The sequence below is a fragment of the Rattus norvegicus genome, chromosome 10 (assembly GCF_021556685.1).
Source record: "Rattus norvegicus strain SHRSP/BbbUtx chromosome 10, alternate assembly SHRSP_T2T, whole genome shotgun sequence".
Lineage (NCBI taxonomy): Eukaryota > Metazoa > Chordata > Mammalia > Rodentia > Muridae > Rattus > Rattus norvegicus.
Genome location: NC_141543.1, coordinates 63,070,836 through 63,088,416, shown reverse-complemented (window position 1 = coordinate 63,088,416; position 17,581 = coordinate 63,070,836). Strand labels below are relative to the sequence as shown.

At 46.1% G+C, this 17,581-nt stretch overlaps 1 protein-coding gene across 8 annotated transcripts in view; it reads left to right on the top strand.

Annotated features, from left to right (window-relative positions):
• Positions 1-12,963: 12,963 nt before the first annotated feature.
• Positions 12,964-17,581, top strand: part of Spns3 (SPNS lysolipid transporter 3, sphingosine-1-phosphate) — a 54,791-nt gene continuing 50,173 nt past the window's right edge. For 5 of the 8 annotated variants that reach the window (XM_087573665.1, XM_087573667.1, XM_087573666.1 and 2 more), the window contains exon 1: positions 12,964-13,530. In XM_087573665.1, coding sequence (XP_087429791.1) covers positions 13,320-13,530 — 211 coding nt within the window. In that variant the 5' untranslated portion in view covers positions 12,964-13,319. The remainder of the gene's footprint in view (positions 13,531-17,581) is intronic. The other 3 variants (NM_001443668.1, NM_001443667.1, NM_001109035.1) reach the window with 2 other exon arrangements.

The window sequence follows — 17,581 nt, the reverse complement described above, 5'->3', positions numbered from 1 at the left end:
CCTTCTTAAAAAAAGACTTATTTATTTTGTATATATGAACACATTTAGCTATCTTCAGACACACCAGAAGAGGGCATCAGATCCCATTACAGATGGTTGTGAGCCACCATGTGGTTGCTGGGAATTGAACTCAGGACCTCTGGAAGAGCAGTCAGTGCTCTTAACCACTGAGCCATCTTTCTAGCCTCTCCTCCTCTTCCTCTTCCTCCCCACCTCCCCCTCCTCTTCTTCTTTCTCCTCCTCTCCTCCTCCTCTTTCTTTCTTTGTTTCTTTATTTTTTTCTTTCTGAGACAAGTTCTCACTGTGCCAAGGCTAGCTGTCAATTTCTAGATACAAATGTCCCTCCCATGCCAACCTTCTGAATACTAATGTGTATTTCCACCGTGCTGGGATCTTTCCCTTTTAAGGCTGAATACTATTCCATTGTGTTTATATATTTTTATATATTTTATATATTCGTTTATCAATAGTTCTTTCTTTTTCTTTTTCTTTTCTTTCTTTCTTCTTTTTTTTTTTGAAACAGGATATATCTAGGCTGTCCTGCAACTCTGAATCTTCCTGCCTCAGCCTGCTGAGTGCTGGGGTTATAGGAGTGAACCACCATGCCTGGCTTCACTTCCATTCTTTTGGGTACATACCAGAAACACACATTACTTTTAAAGGAATGTGAATTTTGAACACATTTTTTTTTAAAATCTCAGTGTCTTCCAAAGCCAATGCTTTCTTCCTTAGAGTAATATTTCCAGGTCTGAGGACATGGCTCAGTAGGTAAAGGCATGACTCAAGCCTGACCACACAAGTTCCATCCAAGGAACCCACGTTAAAACAAACAAACGAACGAACGAACGAACAAACAAACAAACAAACTGGGTACATGGCAAAAATCTCTAATCGTACTGTGAGATGGGGAATGTGATTCACCTGGACGCTAGCATGGAGTCACATGTAACAGCAGACACAAGAGAGACCCAAGCTCAGAAAAGTGGGGATTGAGAACCTAGCTTGAAAGTTGTTTCCCCCGCCTCCCCTCAAGCTAAATAAATGCATTACTCTTTTTAATCGACAAATCCTGTTAATGACCATGTGGATATTTTTCTGGTCTCTAAAAGCAGGACTACCTGGTCTTAGCTCCACTATGGAATGCTGAAAGGCAGCCATAGCTTTTTTCCTTCCCCACTGGGAGATACCAGTGAATGGATCTTACTGGAGCTGCTGTGGGATCTCTATTCTCTGGGAGCCTCAGATGTACATAGACCAAGAGGCCGAGTAGACCTTCCAGGGCCAAACAGTCCCTCCATCAACATGCCCCTCAGGGCTCAAACAGGACAACGTTCCATTGTCCCCTCACAGCGTTAAAACCCAGACTTTGCTCCAAATCCAGGGCTCTAAGCTATCCTTTAGTCCTGGTGTGTGTGTGTGTGTGTGTGTGTGTGTGTGTGTGTGTGTGTGTGTGTGTGTGTACAAGCACAGGGGATTTCCAAGATGCCTCTAGGCAAAGCCTCTTTCGTCTCCGACCTCACTAGAGAGCAAATCCCTGAGACCTTGTGTTGGGAGAGCTGGTATTGGGAGACCAGGGTCTAAGACCATAGGTCATTTTCTAAGGCCATTCTCTTGGCCAACAGCCAACCTCCCTGATTTGAGTAACCCTCTGGACTTTGTCTTCATGAGGCCACTTTAGTCCCTCACAGCGTAGTGGCAAAAGGTGAGGGTTGAACAGAATGACATGATGGGGCTGCTCTGTTCCAATATGCAGTAGACAGTGCTGTCTATAGCTTGCACGAGTGTGTGAATGCAGGCAGGTGCTAGTGCACCTTGTACTCCTGTGTTTATACTAATGACAGAGCTCAGCCTGTGGCCTGTTACTGCTTGGCACTGATAACAGGGCCTGAGACCAAAGTATGTGTGCTGGGGAAACCCCATGTTATTTAACAAAAACATAGTGCTTTCTCCATTCCAGCCAGTCACTATGGTAACCCCCCGGGAAGCAGGGACAGCATAGTCTGACCAGTGATGGGGTGTATACCACTGACTAGCCACAAAACTCCAACATGGGGAACAGAGGAGAGCCCTCCCTTCCCTTTTTTGTTTTGTTTGTTGAGACAGAATCCCACAGAGTAGCTCAGGCTGGCCTTGAATGTATAACCATCCTCCTGCCTCAGTCTCCCAGTGCTGGGATTATAAGCATGTACCTCCATGTCCTGCTGTAGGACACTGGGTTTATTGTTGTTGTTGATTTGTTTTGGAGATGTTTTTGTTTTGAAACAGGGTCTCCTGTAGCTGGGATGACTATGAACTCCCTATATAGTCAAAAGTGACACTGAATTCTTGATTCTTTACCCTTTATCTCTCAAGTGCTGGACTACAGGCATGGACCACACCTGGCTGAGGCCACATTCATTCTATCTATCTATCTATCTATCTATCTATCTATCTATCTATCTATCTATCTATCTATCATCCATCTATCATCTGTCTTCCTTTCTTCTTTCTTCTTTCTTTCTCTCCCTTTTTTTCATTTTGAGACAGGTTCTCACTATATGGCTCTGGAACTCTCCTGTAACTCACAGAGGTCCACCTACCTGTGCTTCCTAAGCACTAGAATTAAAGGTGTGTGCCACAACATCTGGTTTCTTTTCCTTTATTTATTTGAGATAGTGTCTATGTGCCCCTGGCTCATTATGTAGACAAGGACTACACAAAGATCTGCTTGCTTCAGCCTCCCAAGTGCTAGAATTAAAGGTATGTTGCACACACTCCCAGCTTTTAAAAAAATATATATTTTAACTTTATTTTTATTTATGGGTATGTGTGTGTGCCTGGTTGCCTGTATGTGTACCACGTTCCCGCATTGTCCAAGGAAGCCAGAAGAGAGCATCAGATCCCCTGGAATTAGAGTTACCTTTTTTAGCGCCTGATGTGGATGCTGGGAACTGAACTCAGATCCTTTGCAAAAGCAGCAAATGCTCTTAACCAGTGGGCCATTTCTCTAGACTATTCTTTAAAATAAAAAACTATTATTATTATTTATACTATGTGTATGTATGTGGGTGTGAACGGGTCATAGCATGCATGTGGAGACCAGAGATAACTTAGTGAAGTTGTTCCTTCCACCTTTACGTGGGTTTCTGCTGATGGAACTTGGTCATCAACCTGTTTATGTGGCAAGCACTTTTAGCTGTGGTGGCATCTTACTGGCCCAGGAGATCCTGGCTTTTAAGGGGAAAAAAAGGCAGGTCATTGTGACAAAAGTTCTAGGCAGGCTTTGAACATGAACATTATCTTATTTAAGCCATAAAACCCCCCGGGATATACATCCTGTGTTATCTCCACCTTACAGATAAGGAAATAGCCACAGAGATTAGAGACTGGCCTAAAATCACATGGCCAAGCTAATGAGACTGATCCTGGGACTGCGTCTCACCCAGATGTCTACAGGTGTGGACGTTGCTGGCTCTGATTTGGAACTTCTTTGAGTTCCAGACCACATGGGGTATGTGGTTGAGCGGCAGATGCCAAGAACCCACCACCACCACCACCACCACCACCACCACCACCACCACCACCACCACCACCACCATCACCACCACCATCACCACCACCATCATCATCGCAGTCCCTGCCACCCCAGCAGCAGCACCAATGCTCTTCAGCGCTTCCTATGGTCGGGCTCTGTGCTAGGGATGATCCTTGTGTTTGTTCACAGTCATCTTTACGATGAACCTCGGAAGTACATCTTGCTATTCTCAGTCACACAGGAGGCTCAGAAAGGCCTCACCTAGGGAGTGACACAATTGGAATTTGTATCCCAGCTGCCACAGTAGACAGCTCGCTCCAGGGAGTTCAGTTTGTTTGCTTTATTTACTTTTCTTCTGAACCTGGGGTGGAACCCGAGCGGAGCCTCTCACCCTAGCGCGCGCTTGGCCTCTGAGCTGCATCCCCGGATGCTTTACTTTGTTTTAATTTTATTTTTGGTTTTTGAAGACAAGGTTTCTCTGTGTAGCCCTTCGGGTCCTGGAACTGGCGCTATAAAGACAGGGCTTGAACTCAGAGATTCACCTACCTCTGCTTCCGGAGTGCTGGGATTAAACTTTATACCGCCATCTTTCGGTTTCCCAGACCTGCTTTGCTTACGACCTTTTCTTTTTTGGAGATAGAGTGTCTCATTGTGAAGCTCAGCTCTCCTAGAGCTCACTACGCCGACCAGGCTGACCTTCCATTCACAGATATCCAGCTGCCGCTGCCTCCTGAGTGCTGAGGCTTTTTTTTTTTTTTTTTTTTTTTTTTTTTTTTTTTTTTTTTTTTTTTTTTTAAAGACAGGCTAGCTTCAAACCGTTTTAAAACTACTTTAAACACCAATGGCTTATGCTCTAAGATCAAGAATCGACAAATGGGATCTCATAAAACTACAAAGCTTCTGTAAGGCAAAGGACACTGTTGTTAGGACAAAACGGCAACCAACAGATTGGGAAAAGATCTTTACCATTCCTACAACTGATAGAGGGCTCATATCCAAAATGTACAAAGAACTCATGAAGTTAGACTGCAGAGAGACAAATAACCCTATTAAAAATGGGGTTCAAGGGGTTGGGGATTTAGCTCAGTGGTAGAGTGCTTGCCTAGCAAGCACAAGGCCCTGGGTTCGATCCCCAGCTCCGAAAGAAAAAAAGGGAAAAAAATGGGGTTCAGAGCTAAACAAAGAATTCACAGCTGAGGAATGCCGAATGGCTGAGAAACACCTAAAGAAATGTTCAACATCTTTATTCATAAGGGAAATGCAAGTCAAAACAGCCCTGAGATTCCACCTCACACCAGTCAGAATGGCTAAGATCAAAAACTCAGGTGACAGCAAATGCTGGTGAGGATGTGGAGAAAGAGGAACACTCCTCCATTGTTGGTGGAATTGCAGACTGGTACAACCATTCTGGAAATCAGTCTGGAGATTCCTCAGAAAATTGGACATTGAACTACCTGAGGACCCAGCTATACCTCTCTTGGGCATATACCCAAAATATGCCCAACATACAACGAAGACACATGCTCCACTATGTTCATAGCAGCCTTATTTATGATAGCCAGAAGCTGGAAAGAACCCAGATGCCCCTCAACAGAGGAATGGATACAGAAAATGGTACATCTACACAGTGAAGTACTACTCAGCTATCAAAAACAATGACTTTATGAAATTCATAGGCAAATGGTTGGAACTGGAAAATATCATCCTGAGTGAGGTAACCCAATCACAAAAAAACACACATGGTGCAGTCATTGATAAGTGGATATTAGCCCAAATGCTCGAATTACCCTAAATGCACAGAACACATGAAACTTAAGAAGGATGACCAAAATTCGAATGCTTCATTCCTTCTTTAAAAGGGGAACAAGAATACCCTTGGGAGGGAATAGGGAGGCAAAGTTTAGAGCAGAGGCTAAACGAATGCCCATTCAGAGCCTGCCTCACATGTGGCCCATACATATACAGCCACCAAACTAGATAAGATGGATGAAGCAAAGAAGTGCAGGCTGACAGGAACCGGATGTAGATCTCTCCTGAGAGACACAGCCAGAATATGGCAAATACATAGGTGAATGCCAGCAGCAAACCACTGAACTGAGAATGGGACCCCCATTGAAGAATTCAGAGAAGGGACTGAAAGAGCTTGAAGGGGCTTGAGACCCAATATGAACAACAATGCCAACCAACCAGAGCTTCCAGGGACTAAGCCACAACCCAAAGACTATACATGGACTGACCCTGGGCTCCAACCTCATAGGTAGCAATGAATAGCCTAGTAAGGGCACCAGTGGAAGGGGAAGTTCTTGGTCCTGCCAAGACTGAACCCCCAATGAACAGGATTGTTGGGAGGAGGGCGGTAATGGGGGGAGGATGGAGAGGGGAACACCCATAGAGAAGGGTAGGGGGAGGGGCTAGGGGGATGTTGGCCTGGAAACCGGGAAAGGGAATAATAATCGAAACGTAAATAAGAAATACCCAATTTAATAAAGATGGAGGAAAAAAACCTACTTTTTAATTTTTATTTTTTTAGTTATTTAAAATGCTAAAAATATGTTCTAAATTTTATGTGTATGAGTGTTTTGCCCTCACTATGTACATACTTTTCTGTGGGTGTTAACAAAACTCAGGCTCTCTGAAAGAGCAGCAGTCAGTGCCCAGAGAGTTAATAAACACATATAGAAGAACGAACTCGGGCTGGAGAGATGGCTCAGTGGTTAAGAACACCCGACTGTTCTTCCAGAGGTCATGAGTTCAATTCCCAGCAACCACATGGTGGCTCACAACCATCTGTAAAGAGATCCGATGCCCTCTTCTGGTGTGTCTGAAGACAGCTACAGTGTACTTATATATAATAAAATAAATCTTTAAAAAAAAAAAAGAACGAACTCATTTTAAGAACATTAAAAGGTAAAAGTTAATATCTGTAGGCATTTATAGCTTCATGCCTCCATTTAGGACAAAAGAAGGAAAAATAGATAATCTAACGAAGGAGCAAGTGTTCTTAGCTAACAAACGTGCTAATTGGATGCCCGACATTGAGATAATGGTGAGTATTTGTTTGTTTATTTACCTATATATTGATTTTATTTATTTCATTTTATTTTTGGTTATTTGAGACAAGGTTTCTTTGTTTAGCCTTGGCTGTCCTGAAACTCAGTCTGTAGACCAGGCTAGCCTCAAATCTGCCTGCCTCTGCCTCCCCAGGGCTGGGATCAAAGGCACAAACTACCACCCCCTGGCTAAAATTTATTAGCACAAGTCAGCACATAAAGCACAGGGAGCCAGCAGCTGAGCGTGACTGACACAGTTTTAATCCCAGCACAGAGGGGCAGAGGCAGGTGGATTGCTGTGAATTCAAGGCCAGCCTGGTCTACATAGCAAGTTACAGGGCAACCAGAGCTATATAATGAGACTGTGTCTCAAAAGCAAAAACAAAAATACTGTATAAAATTCTCGAAGGACTAAGACAAAATATAAAAAAGGTTTGTTCAATGAAATATTTTAATCAAAAGGGGAAAAATGAAGTCTCATGTGTTCCCAGACTACAGTGTGGTGGCCGCTCATGGGTGTCCCTACTCAGCTCAGCACAAACAGGCTGATTGTCCCTGCATCCTAGAGGTCACCATATTGATTGATCTGGAGTGGCTGGGGTCACAAGCCTATGCCACCATGCCTGGTCTGCTTGAACAGGTGTCATTCATGCCTGTAATCTCAGTATGTAGAAGGCTGAGGCCAATCGTGAGTTCAAGGCCAGGCTACATATTGAGTCCCTTGTGTCCAAAATAAAACAAAACAAAACCAACTGCAAGAATGGTGGTGAAATTTGTATAACATAAAGCCTTCCTTTTTTAAAAAGTAAAATTATTTAATGTATGTGAGTACACTGTAGCTCTCTTCAGACACACAAAAAAGGACACCAGCTCACATTATACATGGTTGTGAACCACCATGTAGTTGCTGGGAATTGAACTCAGGACCTCTGGAAAAGCAGCCAGTGCTCTTAACCGCTGAGCCATCTCTCCAACCTCTGTAACACAAAATCTTAAGTGTAGTGGTTCATACCTGTAGCCTCAGCTACTTGGAAGACTGAGGCAGCCGGATTGCCTGACCTCAGGAGTTTAGGGATAGCCTGGTTAATATAGTAAGACTATAATGTATGCATATGTCTGTGTGTGTGTATGTATATATATTAGCTATAGCATATATGTATATTATATGTATCTATAATATGTATATGTTATTTATGTACACACACACACACACACACACATACACACACACACACACACTATGGGCTGGGCATATAGCCCAGTGGTAAAGCCATGCCCAGCATATGTCAGGTCCTGGGTTCTATTTAGAGAACCAGATTTGCAAATATTTGTAAAGCACACAACCCAGTGGTATTCGTACTCTACAGTGTTGTACCACTGTGCTTCTAGTTCTCAAACATTTTCATCATCCCCCAAAGAGACTTGGCATTGGTTAAGTTTTCCCCTCTCCTTTCCCCTCCTGGCAACCAGCAATTTACTGTCTCTATGGACACCTGTAAGGTGTTTCCAAGGAACAGAGTCCTACGATGCTGTGGCCATTTGTGATTGGCCTCCCGGCCTTGTCCTTCAGGATCATGTGTGATGAGTTGTATCATCCCTGTTTACGACTGTATAGTATCTCATTGTTCGAGCATGCTACAGCTTGCCTGTTTCTCAGACGTTTAGCATTTCCATTGTTTCCTCTTATTATTTTGATGGTACTACTGCAATGTTGGGGATTGAACCTAGGACCTCTGGCCTCTTGTGTGCTAGGCAAGCAAGCACTGTACCACTGTGATATAGCACCTGCCCTCTTTTCTTTCTCCCTCTGTCCTCTGTCTTCCCTCTCTCCCTCCCTCCCTCCCCCACTCCTTCCCTTCTATTCATTATGGCGATTGGATTCAGGGCCGTGTGCACACACTACTACTGTTACTCCACTCCTAGCTGCTTCCTTAGGTCTATTCTTACTTCATATTTTCACTTTTATTTCTATGCACATGTGTGTTGCTGTGAAGCTGGGTGTAAGGCTATTTCTTTGAGCCCTGCCTTTTGGTCTTTGGGGCATTGCTGGATCCCATGGCAGTTCTAGGCTCAGCCTTTTGAGGATCACTGACCCTTTTCCCTGTGGCTGCCTCACCGACACTGTCCATGTTTCAGCAGCCTGGCCCACGCCAGTCACTTCCTCTCTTATTGCAGTGGCTCAGTGGGTGTGAAGTGGCACCTCCTAGTGATTTGGCCTTTTGTTTCCCTAAAGGACGTTGCAGAGACTTTCACAAGCGTGTTGGTCATTTGTGTATCGTTAGAGAAGCGTCTACTCAAGTGCTTTGCCCGTTTTAAAGCAGGGTTGTCTTTTTCTGACTTAACTCTTACTTAGAAATCATTTCTAACACACAGAAAAATTAGAGTATAATACCAGAAAGCCCATTAAACTTCTGCTTTAGGTTCATCTCTTTTTAACGTCTTGCCTCATTTGCTTTATTTAACACTCTTTACATGTTTGTATTTTATTTTTATTATTTTTTTGTGTGTGTGTACATGTGGAGGTCAGAAGACAACTTTTGGGAGTTGGTTCTCTGCTTCTATATTTTTGTTCCCAGGAATTGAGCTCAGGGTCAGCCTTGGTGGCAATCTCCCTTAACCACTGAGCCACCTTGCTGCACCTCATCCCCCAACCGCTGTTTGCTTACTAACTCTAGGATCTACTCATGTTTTCCAGCCCCACTTGAGAGAGTAAGTTGTACACACTTCAGCCCGTAAACAGTTCAGATGAAGGACACTTGTTTACATAATGACTAATGCTGGGCACCTGAGCCCAGTGGACAGATGTGAAATTTCTTCCCGATCTACTTTCCGCACTCTAATTTACCCATTCATCCGGCACTGTGCACTTCCCCTTTGGTACAGATGCCAGGTGAGGGCCATGGGTCCTACATAATTGTCTGATCTCCTCCCCACTTCTCTCTCTCTGGAGAGAGGGTCTCTGTATAACTCTGGCTGTCTTGAAATTTGCTCTGTAGTTCAAGCTGGTCTCGAACTCAGACTTCTGCTGCCCTCTGCCTCCCAAGAAAAGATGTGTGCCGTCTCACCCAGCTTTCCTTCATCTCTTTTAATCTTAAATAGTCCCTCAGTCTTTTTTAGTCTCTTATCACTTTGACCTTCATGCTCTCTATATACATACATGTGTGTATGCATGTGCACATGTATATGTAATTTTGAGACAGAGTCACAGGCTACCCAGGCTGGTTTCCAATTGCTATAGAACTTTAAACTATGGCCCTCCTGCTTCTACTTTGAGTGAACTGGGATCACAGGTGTGAGCCATCATGCTTAGCTTAGGCAGTGCAGGGTATGGAGCAAGGCTTCATGCCTGTTAGCCAAGTATGTGACTGACTGACCCACATACTCATCCTTTGGTTTCTGTGTTTTGGACATAGAGTCTCACTCTGTATGTAGCCCCGGTTGAACTCAAACTCACAATTGTTCTGCCTTAGGCATTTTAGAGCAGTGATTATAGGCCTGAACTACCTCACCCAGCTGAGCTGCCCCGCCCAGCTGACATTTCCCCCAGTGAATGCTTATTTTCACTACTAATTAATTACTATTATTATTGTTTGTTTGTTTTTTGAGATAGGGTTTCTCTGTGTAGCCCTGACTGTCCTGGAACTCACTCTGTAGACCAGGCTGGCCTCAGACCCACAGAGATCGACCTGCCTCTACCTCTCTAGTGCTGGGACTAAAAACATGCACCACCACTGTCCAGCTATTACTTTATTTTTTGAGACAGGGTCTCTCTACAGAGCCCTGGTTGTCCTGAAACTCTTTATGTAGACCAGGCTAGCCTCAAAGTCACAGAGATCCAACTGTCTCTGCTTTCCAAGTGTTGGAATTAAAGGTGTGGGCCACCAGGCCCAGCTCTCTTTGACTTGTTTTTTTATGCTACAAGTTGAACCCAGGTCCTTGGGTTTGCTATGTATCTGCTCTACCACTGAGCTACACTGCCAGTCACTGACACTTTGGTATAATAAAATCTCTTAAAAAAAAACATTGGATAAGGAGGGAGGCTTGTGATCACCACTACACATGTGGAGTTCACAGTAAAGGTTACTAAACTGTCTGTGGTGTGCACTCTTACAATCCCAATATTTGGGAAACAGACAACTGCTATGAGTTCGAGGCCAGCCCTCACTATATAGGGAGACTTTATTTCTTTTAGATTTATGTATTCTATTTAATGTGTATGAGTGCTTTGCTCACATGTATGTCTGCATACCATATGTCTTCTTGGTGCACACAGAAGTCAGAAGGGAGTGTCTGTTCTCACAGAACTAGAGCTATAGACGGTTGTGAGCCTTCACGTAGGTGCTAGGAATTAAACCCAGGTCCTTTGGTAGAAACGTGCTTTTAATCACTGAGCCATATTCCCAGCCTGTGACTGTTTTAAAAAACAAAACAAAGCAAAAAAAAAGTGTTGTTTTTTTTTCTTTTTTTTTCGGAGCTGGGGACCGAACCCAGGGCCTTGTGCTTGCTAGGCAAGCGCTCTACCACTGAGCTAAATCCCCAACCCCCCAAAAAAGTGTTTTTAAAAATTAGTTTGAGTTTGTCTAAGTTTTTTTTCTTATTATTAAATTTGGATTGTGCAGGATGTCGAGATGGCTCAGCGGGTAAAAGGTGTTTGCAGTGTAAGCCTGACCACCTGAGTTTGATCCCTGCATCCCGAAGTGGAAGAACATTGACTCCTGAAAGTTGTCCTCTAACCTCCACCATGAACTCCACATGGGTAGTGGTGGTCACAGCCTCCCTCCTTACCCCCCCCCCCCCACACACACTTTTTAGCCGGTGTGTTGGCACATGCCTTTAATTTTAGTACTCGAGAGAGGTAAAGCAGACAGCTCTCTATGATATATGTTTATCAATCTGGAATCTTGCAATGTGACATGTCCTGGATTTCTTACTTGGTGACACCCAATATCATCTGTCTAAATGGCTATCTTTTTTTTTTTAAAGATTTATTTATTTTATTTATATGAGTACAATGTAGCTGTCTTCAGACATACCAGAAGAGGGCATCAGATCTTATTATAGATGGATGTGAGCCACCATGTGGTTGCTGGGATTTGAACTCAGGACTTCTGGAAAAGCAGTCAGTGCTTTTAACTGCTGAGTCATCTCTCCAGTCCAATAAATGGCAATCTTGATACTTGAAGAAAGTTGTCTGATCTCTTGTTATAGTCTCCTCCCCCCACCCCCAGAGACAGTGTCTTTTCACTATGTAGACTTGACTGACTTGGACCTCTCTGTGTATGTATGGCTTCAAATTCACAGACATGTGCCTGCTAATGTTTCCAAGCATTAATGGGATTAAATGCATGGACCATTATGCCTGACTGTCATACACTTTTGAAATAATATATATATATTATGTATATATATGTATATATATTATTTCAAAAGTGTGTGTGTGTGTGTGTGTGTGTGTGTGTGGTGTGTGTGTGTGTACATGATGTGTGTGGAGACGTGTACCATGGCACATGTCTAGAGCTCAGAGGACAACTTTGTGGAATTAGTTCTCTTTCCATCTCTACCTGGGCTTGGGATCGAACTTGGGTTGTCAGCCTTACACAGCAAGTGCCTTTACCTGCTGAGCCATCTCACTGGCCTGTATAGTTACTCTTTCTTAATGTGCTTTTGTTTTGAGATATGGTCTCATGTAGCCCAGGCTGGCCTTAAACTCACTATGTAGCTAGGGATGGTCTTGAACTCCTGATAATCTTGCCTCCACCTCCCAAGTGCTGGGATTACAGGTGTGGGTCACCACTGATGGCTTTGTGGATTCGATCTAGTTATTTTTTTCTACCTTTGCTACTGGTGATCAATTTCTAAAGCTCCCTTGAAAACATTTCCCTAGACTTATTCCCTGTTGATGAAATTTATTTATTTTATGTTTGTATGGGTGTGAGTGAAAGCGTGTGCATGTGTATGTATGTGTGTGTGTGTGTGTGTGTGTATGTGTGTGTGTGTGTGAGAGAGAGAGAGAGAGAGAGACAGACAGACAGACAGACAGACACAGACACACAGAGAGACAGAGAGACAGGGATCACTCCTGTACCCACGCATGAACTTGTGTGCCTTGGTGCACGTTATGTTTGGAGGTCAGAAGACAACTTTGTAGAGTTCTGCCCTTCCACCATATGGGCTCTGGGGATAAACATATGTCAGCAGGCTTGGTGGTACTTTCTCAGGCTGAGCCATCTCACCAGTCCCCATGGGTTAGTTTTATATAAGCTGTCCCTATGTCTCCAGCTCCCTCTGTTATCTTGCTCCTTTGTGCAATTTCCTTACCATCCTGGCCAACACCTACCCTCCTCTATCTGACCTGGTTCAGGGCCATGCTCACAGCTCATCTCCCCCTTGCATAGGCAGGGCAGTTTGCAGTGAGCAAGGCTTGGAGACACTCCTCTCATTTCCTGTCCCAGGAGCTTCTCTTCCTCACTGCAGTTGCTGCAGCCATAGGCTAGATTGAGGGACCACAGAGTTATCCAATCACCAATGCAAGACCCTCTTCCCCCAGCAGGGCTAGGAGGCTGAGAGTGATGAAATCCCACCAGTGTGGCTGCACTGTGCTCAGCAGGAACCTGCGATAAGGTGTCTGACAGTTAAAAGAGCAGCCTTTTGAGGTTGAGAGGCTGGGAGCCTGCAGGAAGTGACTTGGTGCCAAGCCGATGTAGCTTAGTTCGGCACCCGTTCTGACAGAGAAGTTGCATCTGGCACTGCTGAAAATGTCCAGAGAGTGTATCAAACCTCAGACAGGAGGGCCACAGAGCCAGAGCCTGAGTCCAGGTGGGCAGTATGGGGCCTTGGCTTCAGGTAACTGTCTGCCTCCCTCCACATCTGCCTCCTGGAGCCTGCCCCGCTGGAGAGCGTACTTGGCTGCAGCTGTTCTCTGTTACGTCAACCTTCTGAACTACATGAACTGGTTCATCATCCCAGGTGAGGATGGGAGGGGTAGCCTGGGGCAGCCGCTTCAGTAATCCCCATTCTACAACCCCACGACTGTGTATCCTTGGTGGCTTTCTTCCCAACACTTTCTTCTCTAGGAGCACATCTCTGGTGGTTTCACCCCAGTGAGTGGTCTCCAGCCTCTTCTGAATGGTCTCAAGCCAGAGTGGGGGCACAATGTGTGTCGGCGCAGGGGTGCTAGTAAGTAGATGGGATTGTGCTCTGGAGCAAAGGCATTGGGATAAGGAGAGAGCTGCAGGCAAGGTTATGGAAGGCAGGGCAGCTTGGCCCAGCTCCCAAGTGAGAATGGCTCTCCCTGCACTGTTTCTGGGGCAGCCGGCTGCTGGCCTACCTTGCACAGTTTGCCTTTCTTCTTGTAGGAGACAGGGTACAACCTGCTGTTCTGTCTCTCACTTGCACACTCCTTTGTGACTGGGCTCTGCTTGCTTTTCTCATCTGGTCCCCCATTCATCCCTTCATCAGTTCATACTCAGCCCTTTCTTTAAAAAAAAACAAAGCAGTGTGTAAGGATGTGTGTGCACACGTGCGTGTGTGTGTGCGTGTGTGTGTGTATGTGTGTGTGTATGTATGTGTGCCTGTATGTGTGTATGTGTGTGCCTGTGTGTGCCTGTGTGTGCCTGTGTGCCCATGTGTGCCCGTGTGTGCCCGTTTGTGCCCGTGTGTGCCTGTGTGTGCCTGTGTGTGTGTATGTGTGTGTGCCTGTGTGTGCCTGTGTGTGTATGTGTGTATGTGTGTATATGTGTGTGTATGTGTGTGTGCCCGTGTGTGCCTGTGTGTGCCTGTGTGTGTATATGTGTGTGTACCTGTGTTTGCCTGTGTGTGCCTGTGTTTGCCTGTGTGTGCCCGTGTGTGCCCATTTGTGTATGTGTGTGCCTGTGTGTGTATATGTGTGTGTACCTGTGTTTGCCTGTGTGTGCCTGTGTGTGCCCGTGTGTGCCCGTGTGTGCCTGTTTGTGTATGTGTGTGCCCGTGTGTGCCTGTGTGTGCCCGTGTGTGCCCGTGTGTGCCTGTTTGTGTATGTGTGTGCCCGTGTGTGCCCGTGTGTGCCTGTTTGTGTATGTGTGTGCCTGTGTGTGTATATGTGTGTGTACCTGTGTTTGCCTGTGTGTGCCCGTGTGTGCCCGTGTGTGCCTGTTTGTGTATGTGTGTGCCCGTGTGTGCCCGTGTGTGCCTGTTTGTGTATGTGTGTGCCCGTGTGTGCGTGCTCTTCCACCTTCATCTGACTTTCAGAGGTTGAACTGAGGTTTCCGAGCTTGATCAGCAAGCGCCTTCACAAACTGAGCCCTCTTGCCAGCCCTCATTTCTTTTTGGAGGCAGGGCCTCATGTAGCTCAGACTAGACTCAAACTCACTATGTAACTAAAGATAATCTTGAACTACTGATGTGCCTGCCTTCACCTCCCTAGGGCTAAGATTGCAGGTTTGCCACCACAATGGTTTATGAAGTTCTAGGGATTGAACCCAGGGTCTTTGTGCATGCTGGGTAAGCACTCTACTAACTAACCGAGGTCCCCAGCCTCTTTTCTTTGTTTGTTTTTGAGACAGGGTCTTAAGTAAGACCAGGTTGGTTTTGAACTCACTGTGTAGTTGAAAATGATCTGAAACTCCCAGTCCTCCTGCCTTTGTCCCCTAAATGCTGAGATTACAGGTGCTACCATGCCTAGCCGATTTTTCATCATCCACTTGTTCCAGGTTGAGCACTGAGAGCAGGAGCACTGAGAGCAGGAACAATGAGAGAAGGAGCACTGAGAGCAGGAGCACTAAGAGCAGGAGCACTGTGAGAAGGAGCACTGAGAGCAGGAGCACTGAGAGCAGGAGCACTGTGAGCAGGAGCACTGAGAGCAGGAGCACTGAGAGCAGGAGCACTGAGAGAAGGAGCACTGTGAGCAGGAGCACTGAGAGCAGGAGCACTGAGAGCAGGAGCACTGTGAGAAGGAGAACTGAGAGCAGGAGCACTGAGAGCAGGAGCACTGTGAGCAGGAGCACTGTGAGAAGGAGCACTGAGAGCAGGAGCACTGAGAGCAGGAGCACTGTGAGCAGGAGCACTGAGAGCAGGAGCACTGAGAGCAGGAGCATTGAGAGCAGGAGCACTAAGAGCAGGAGCACTGAGAGCAGGAGCACTAAGAGCAGGAGCACTAAGAGCAGGAGCACTGTGAGAAGGAGCACTGTGAGAAGGAGCACTGAGAGCAGGAGCACTGAGAGCAGGAGCACTAAGAGCAGGAGCACTGAGAGCAGGAGCACTGAGAGCAGGAGCACTGTGAGCAGGAGCACTGAGAGCAGGAGCACTGTGAGAAGGAGCACTGAGAGCAGGAGCACTAAGAGCAGGAGCACTAAGAGCAGGAGCACTGAGAGCAGGAGCACTGAGAGCAGGAGCACTGAGAGCAGGAGCACTGAGAGCAGGAGCACTGTGAGAAGGAGCACTGAGAGCAGGAGCACTGTGAGCAGGAGCCTCTGGTAGGACCCAGGAGAAATTCAGACATGTAGTTCCTTCTGCAGGGACAACTGACTTAGAGAGCACAGAGAGATGCTTATCAATAATGACCATGCAAGGCAGAGAGGCAAACAATGGTGCAAATGAGGGGGCTCAGGCAGGCTGGGAAGCCTAGGCGAGTAACTGCCACTGCTGACCATGACCAAAGCCATCAGTAATGTAGCCGGGAGCCTCTGTGGAATGAATGGGAGTCTGGGGTCTGCAGATATTACCAGAGCAGGGCTGTATCTTTGAGGAACTCAGAGGGGCACAGAACATGTGCCCAGCTTGGTCTGAAGTGAGATAGAGTGGGGAGGTGCCAGCAGGGCATCCCTGAGGATGAATGACTGTAGAACTCATACATGGGGAGCATTTGGCCGGGGCCTTGGAGACTGAGATGACTGGAAGGACAGAGATCAGAGACGTGTCAACCAAGGCAGGTGAGTGTGCTGATCGGAAGGGTCAAGAGGGGGAGAAAGCGGAGTATTTGGCGCAAGATCACAGGCTTTTTGAATGCCAGCCTGGGAGCTCATAATTTCTGGTCCAGGCAGTGGGGAACCATGGGAGAAAACCATGGGAGACCATAATAGGATTTGGGACCTTGAAAGATGCAAGATGAGCTGGAAAGGTCAGTTCAGAGGCTACCAAGGGGATCAGGCTGAAGGTAAGGAGGAACCTGAGTATGGGTTGAGGGGCTTGGAGGAATGGGATGGGAGGAAGGCCAGGGCTGCTAGGAAGTGTTATTGTGTTACTATTGGGTGTTACTTCAGAGCCTTACCTGTATCCAGTTCTTTTTCTGCTCTGGGGCCCCCAGCAGGGCTGTCAGACTCTGAGACCCTGAGGTCTGCCTGCCATGTCACTTCCCCTTTGGAACTTCCACTAGCTGTGGTCACTGTGAGGACTGAAGACTTGGAGAAGTGAAACCATGTGGGGACTCTTGGCGACTGTTGTTGGGGCCAGGCAGTGATGCGGCAGCTAAGATTCTCCTGTGGAAACAGCACCAGGGTTGTAAAGACTGGGAGATAAGAGGCTGGCTTCATTAATCCTTGCCCTTGGGCTACCCACAAGGTTGACAAGGTCACAGGACACAGGTCAAGGGGACTCTTCTAAAAATGGAAAATGAGTTCGCTCAGAGGACTTCCAGGGAGCTGTTTTTCTTGCTAACTCACTTTGTATATTTTCCTTTTTCTCCAATGACTACACCATCTGGTGTTGTTAAAAGATGAAAAACGACTGAGGGTGTAACTCGGTGCTTGTTCAGCATGCATGGGGCCCTGGGATCTATCCCCAGCACCCCATAAAACCAGCGTGCTGGCACACACCCGTAATCCTAGTACTTGGGATAGTCAGGAATATCGGCAGTTCAAGGTCATCCTTGACTACATAGAGAGTTTAAGGCCAGCTTGGGCTAGGTGAGGTTGTTTTTCCCCCTCAGGATGATAACAATGATTTTTTTTAAGGTAAAAAGGATGCACAGTTGTGTATGCTTGTGTGTTATGTGAGTAGGCTCAAACAAAGTGAACAAACTCTCCTACTCTCTGGCTGCTAGATA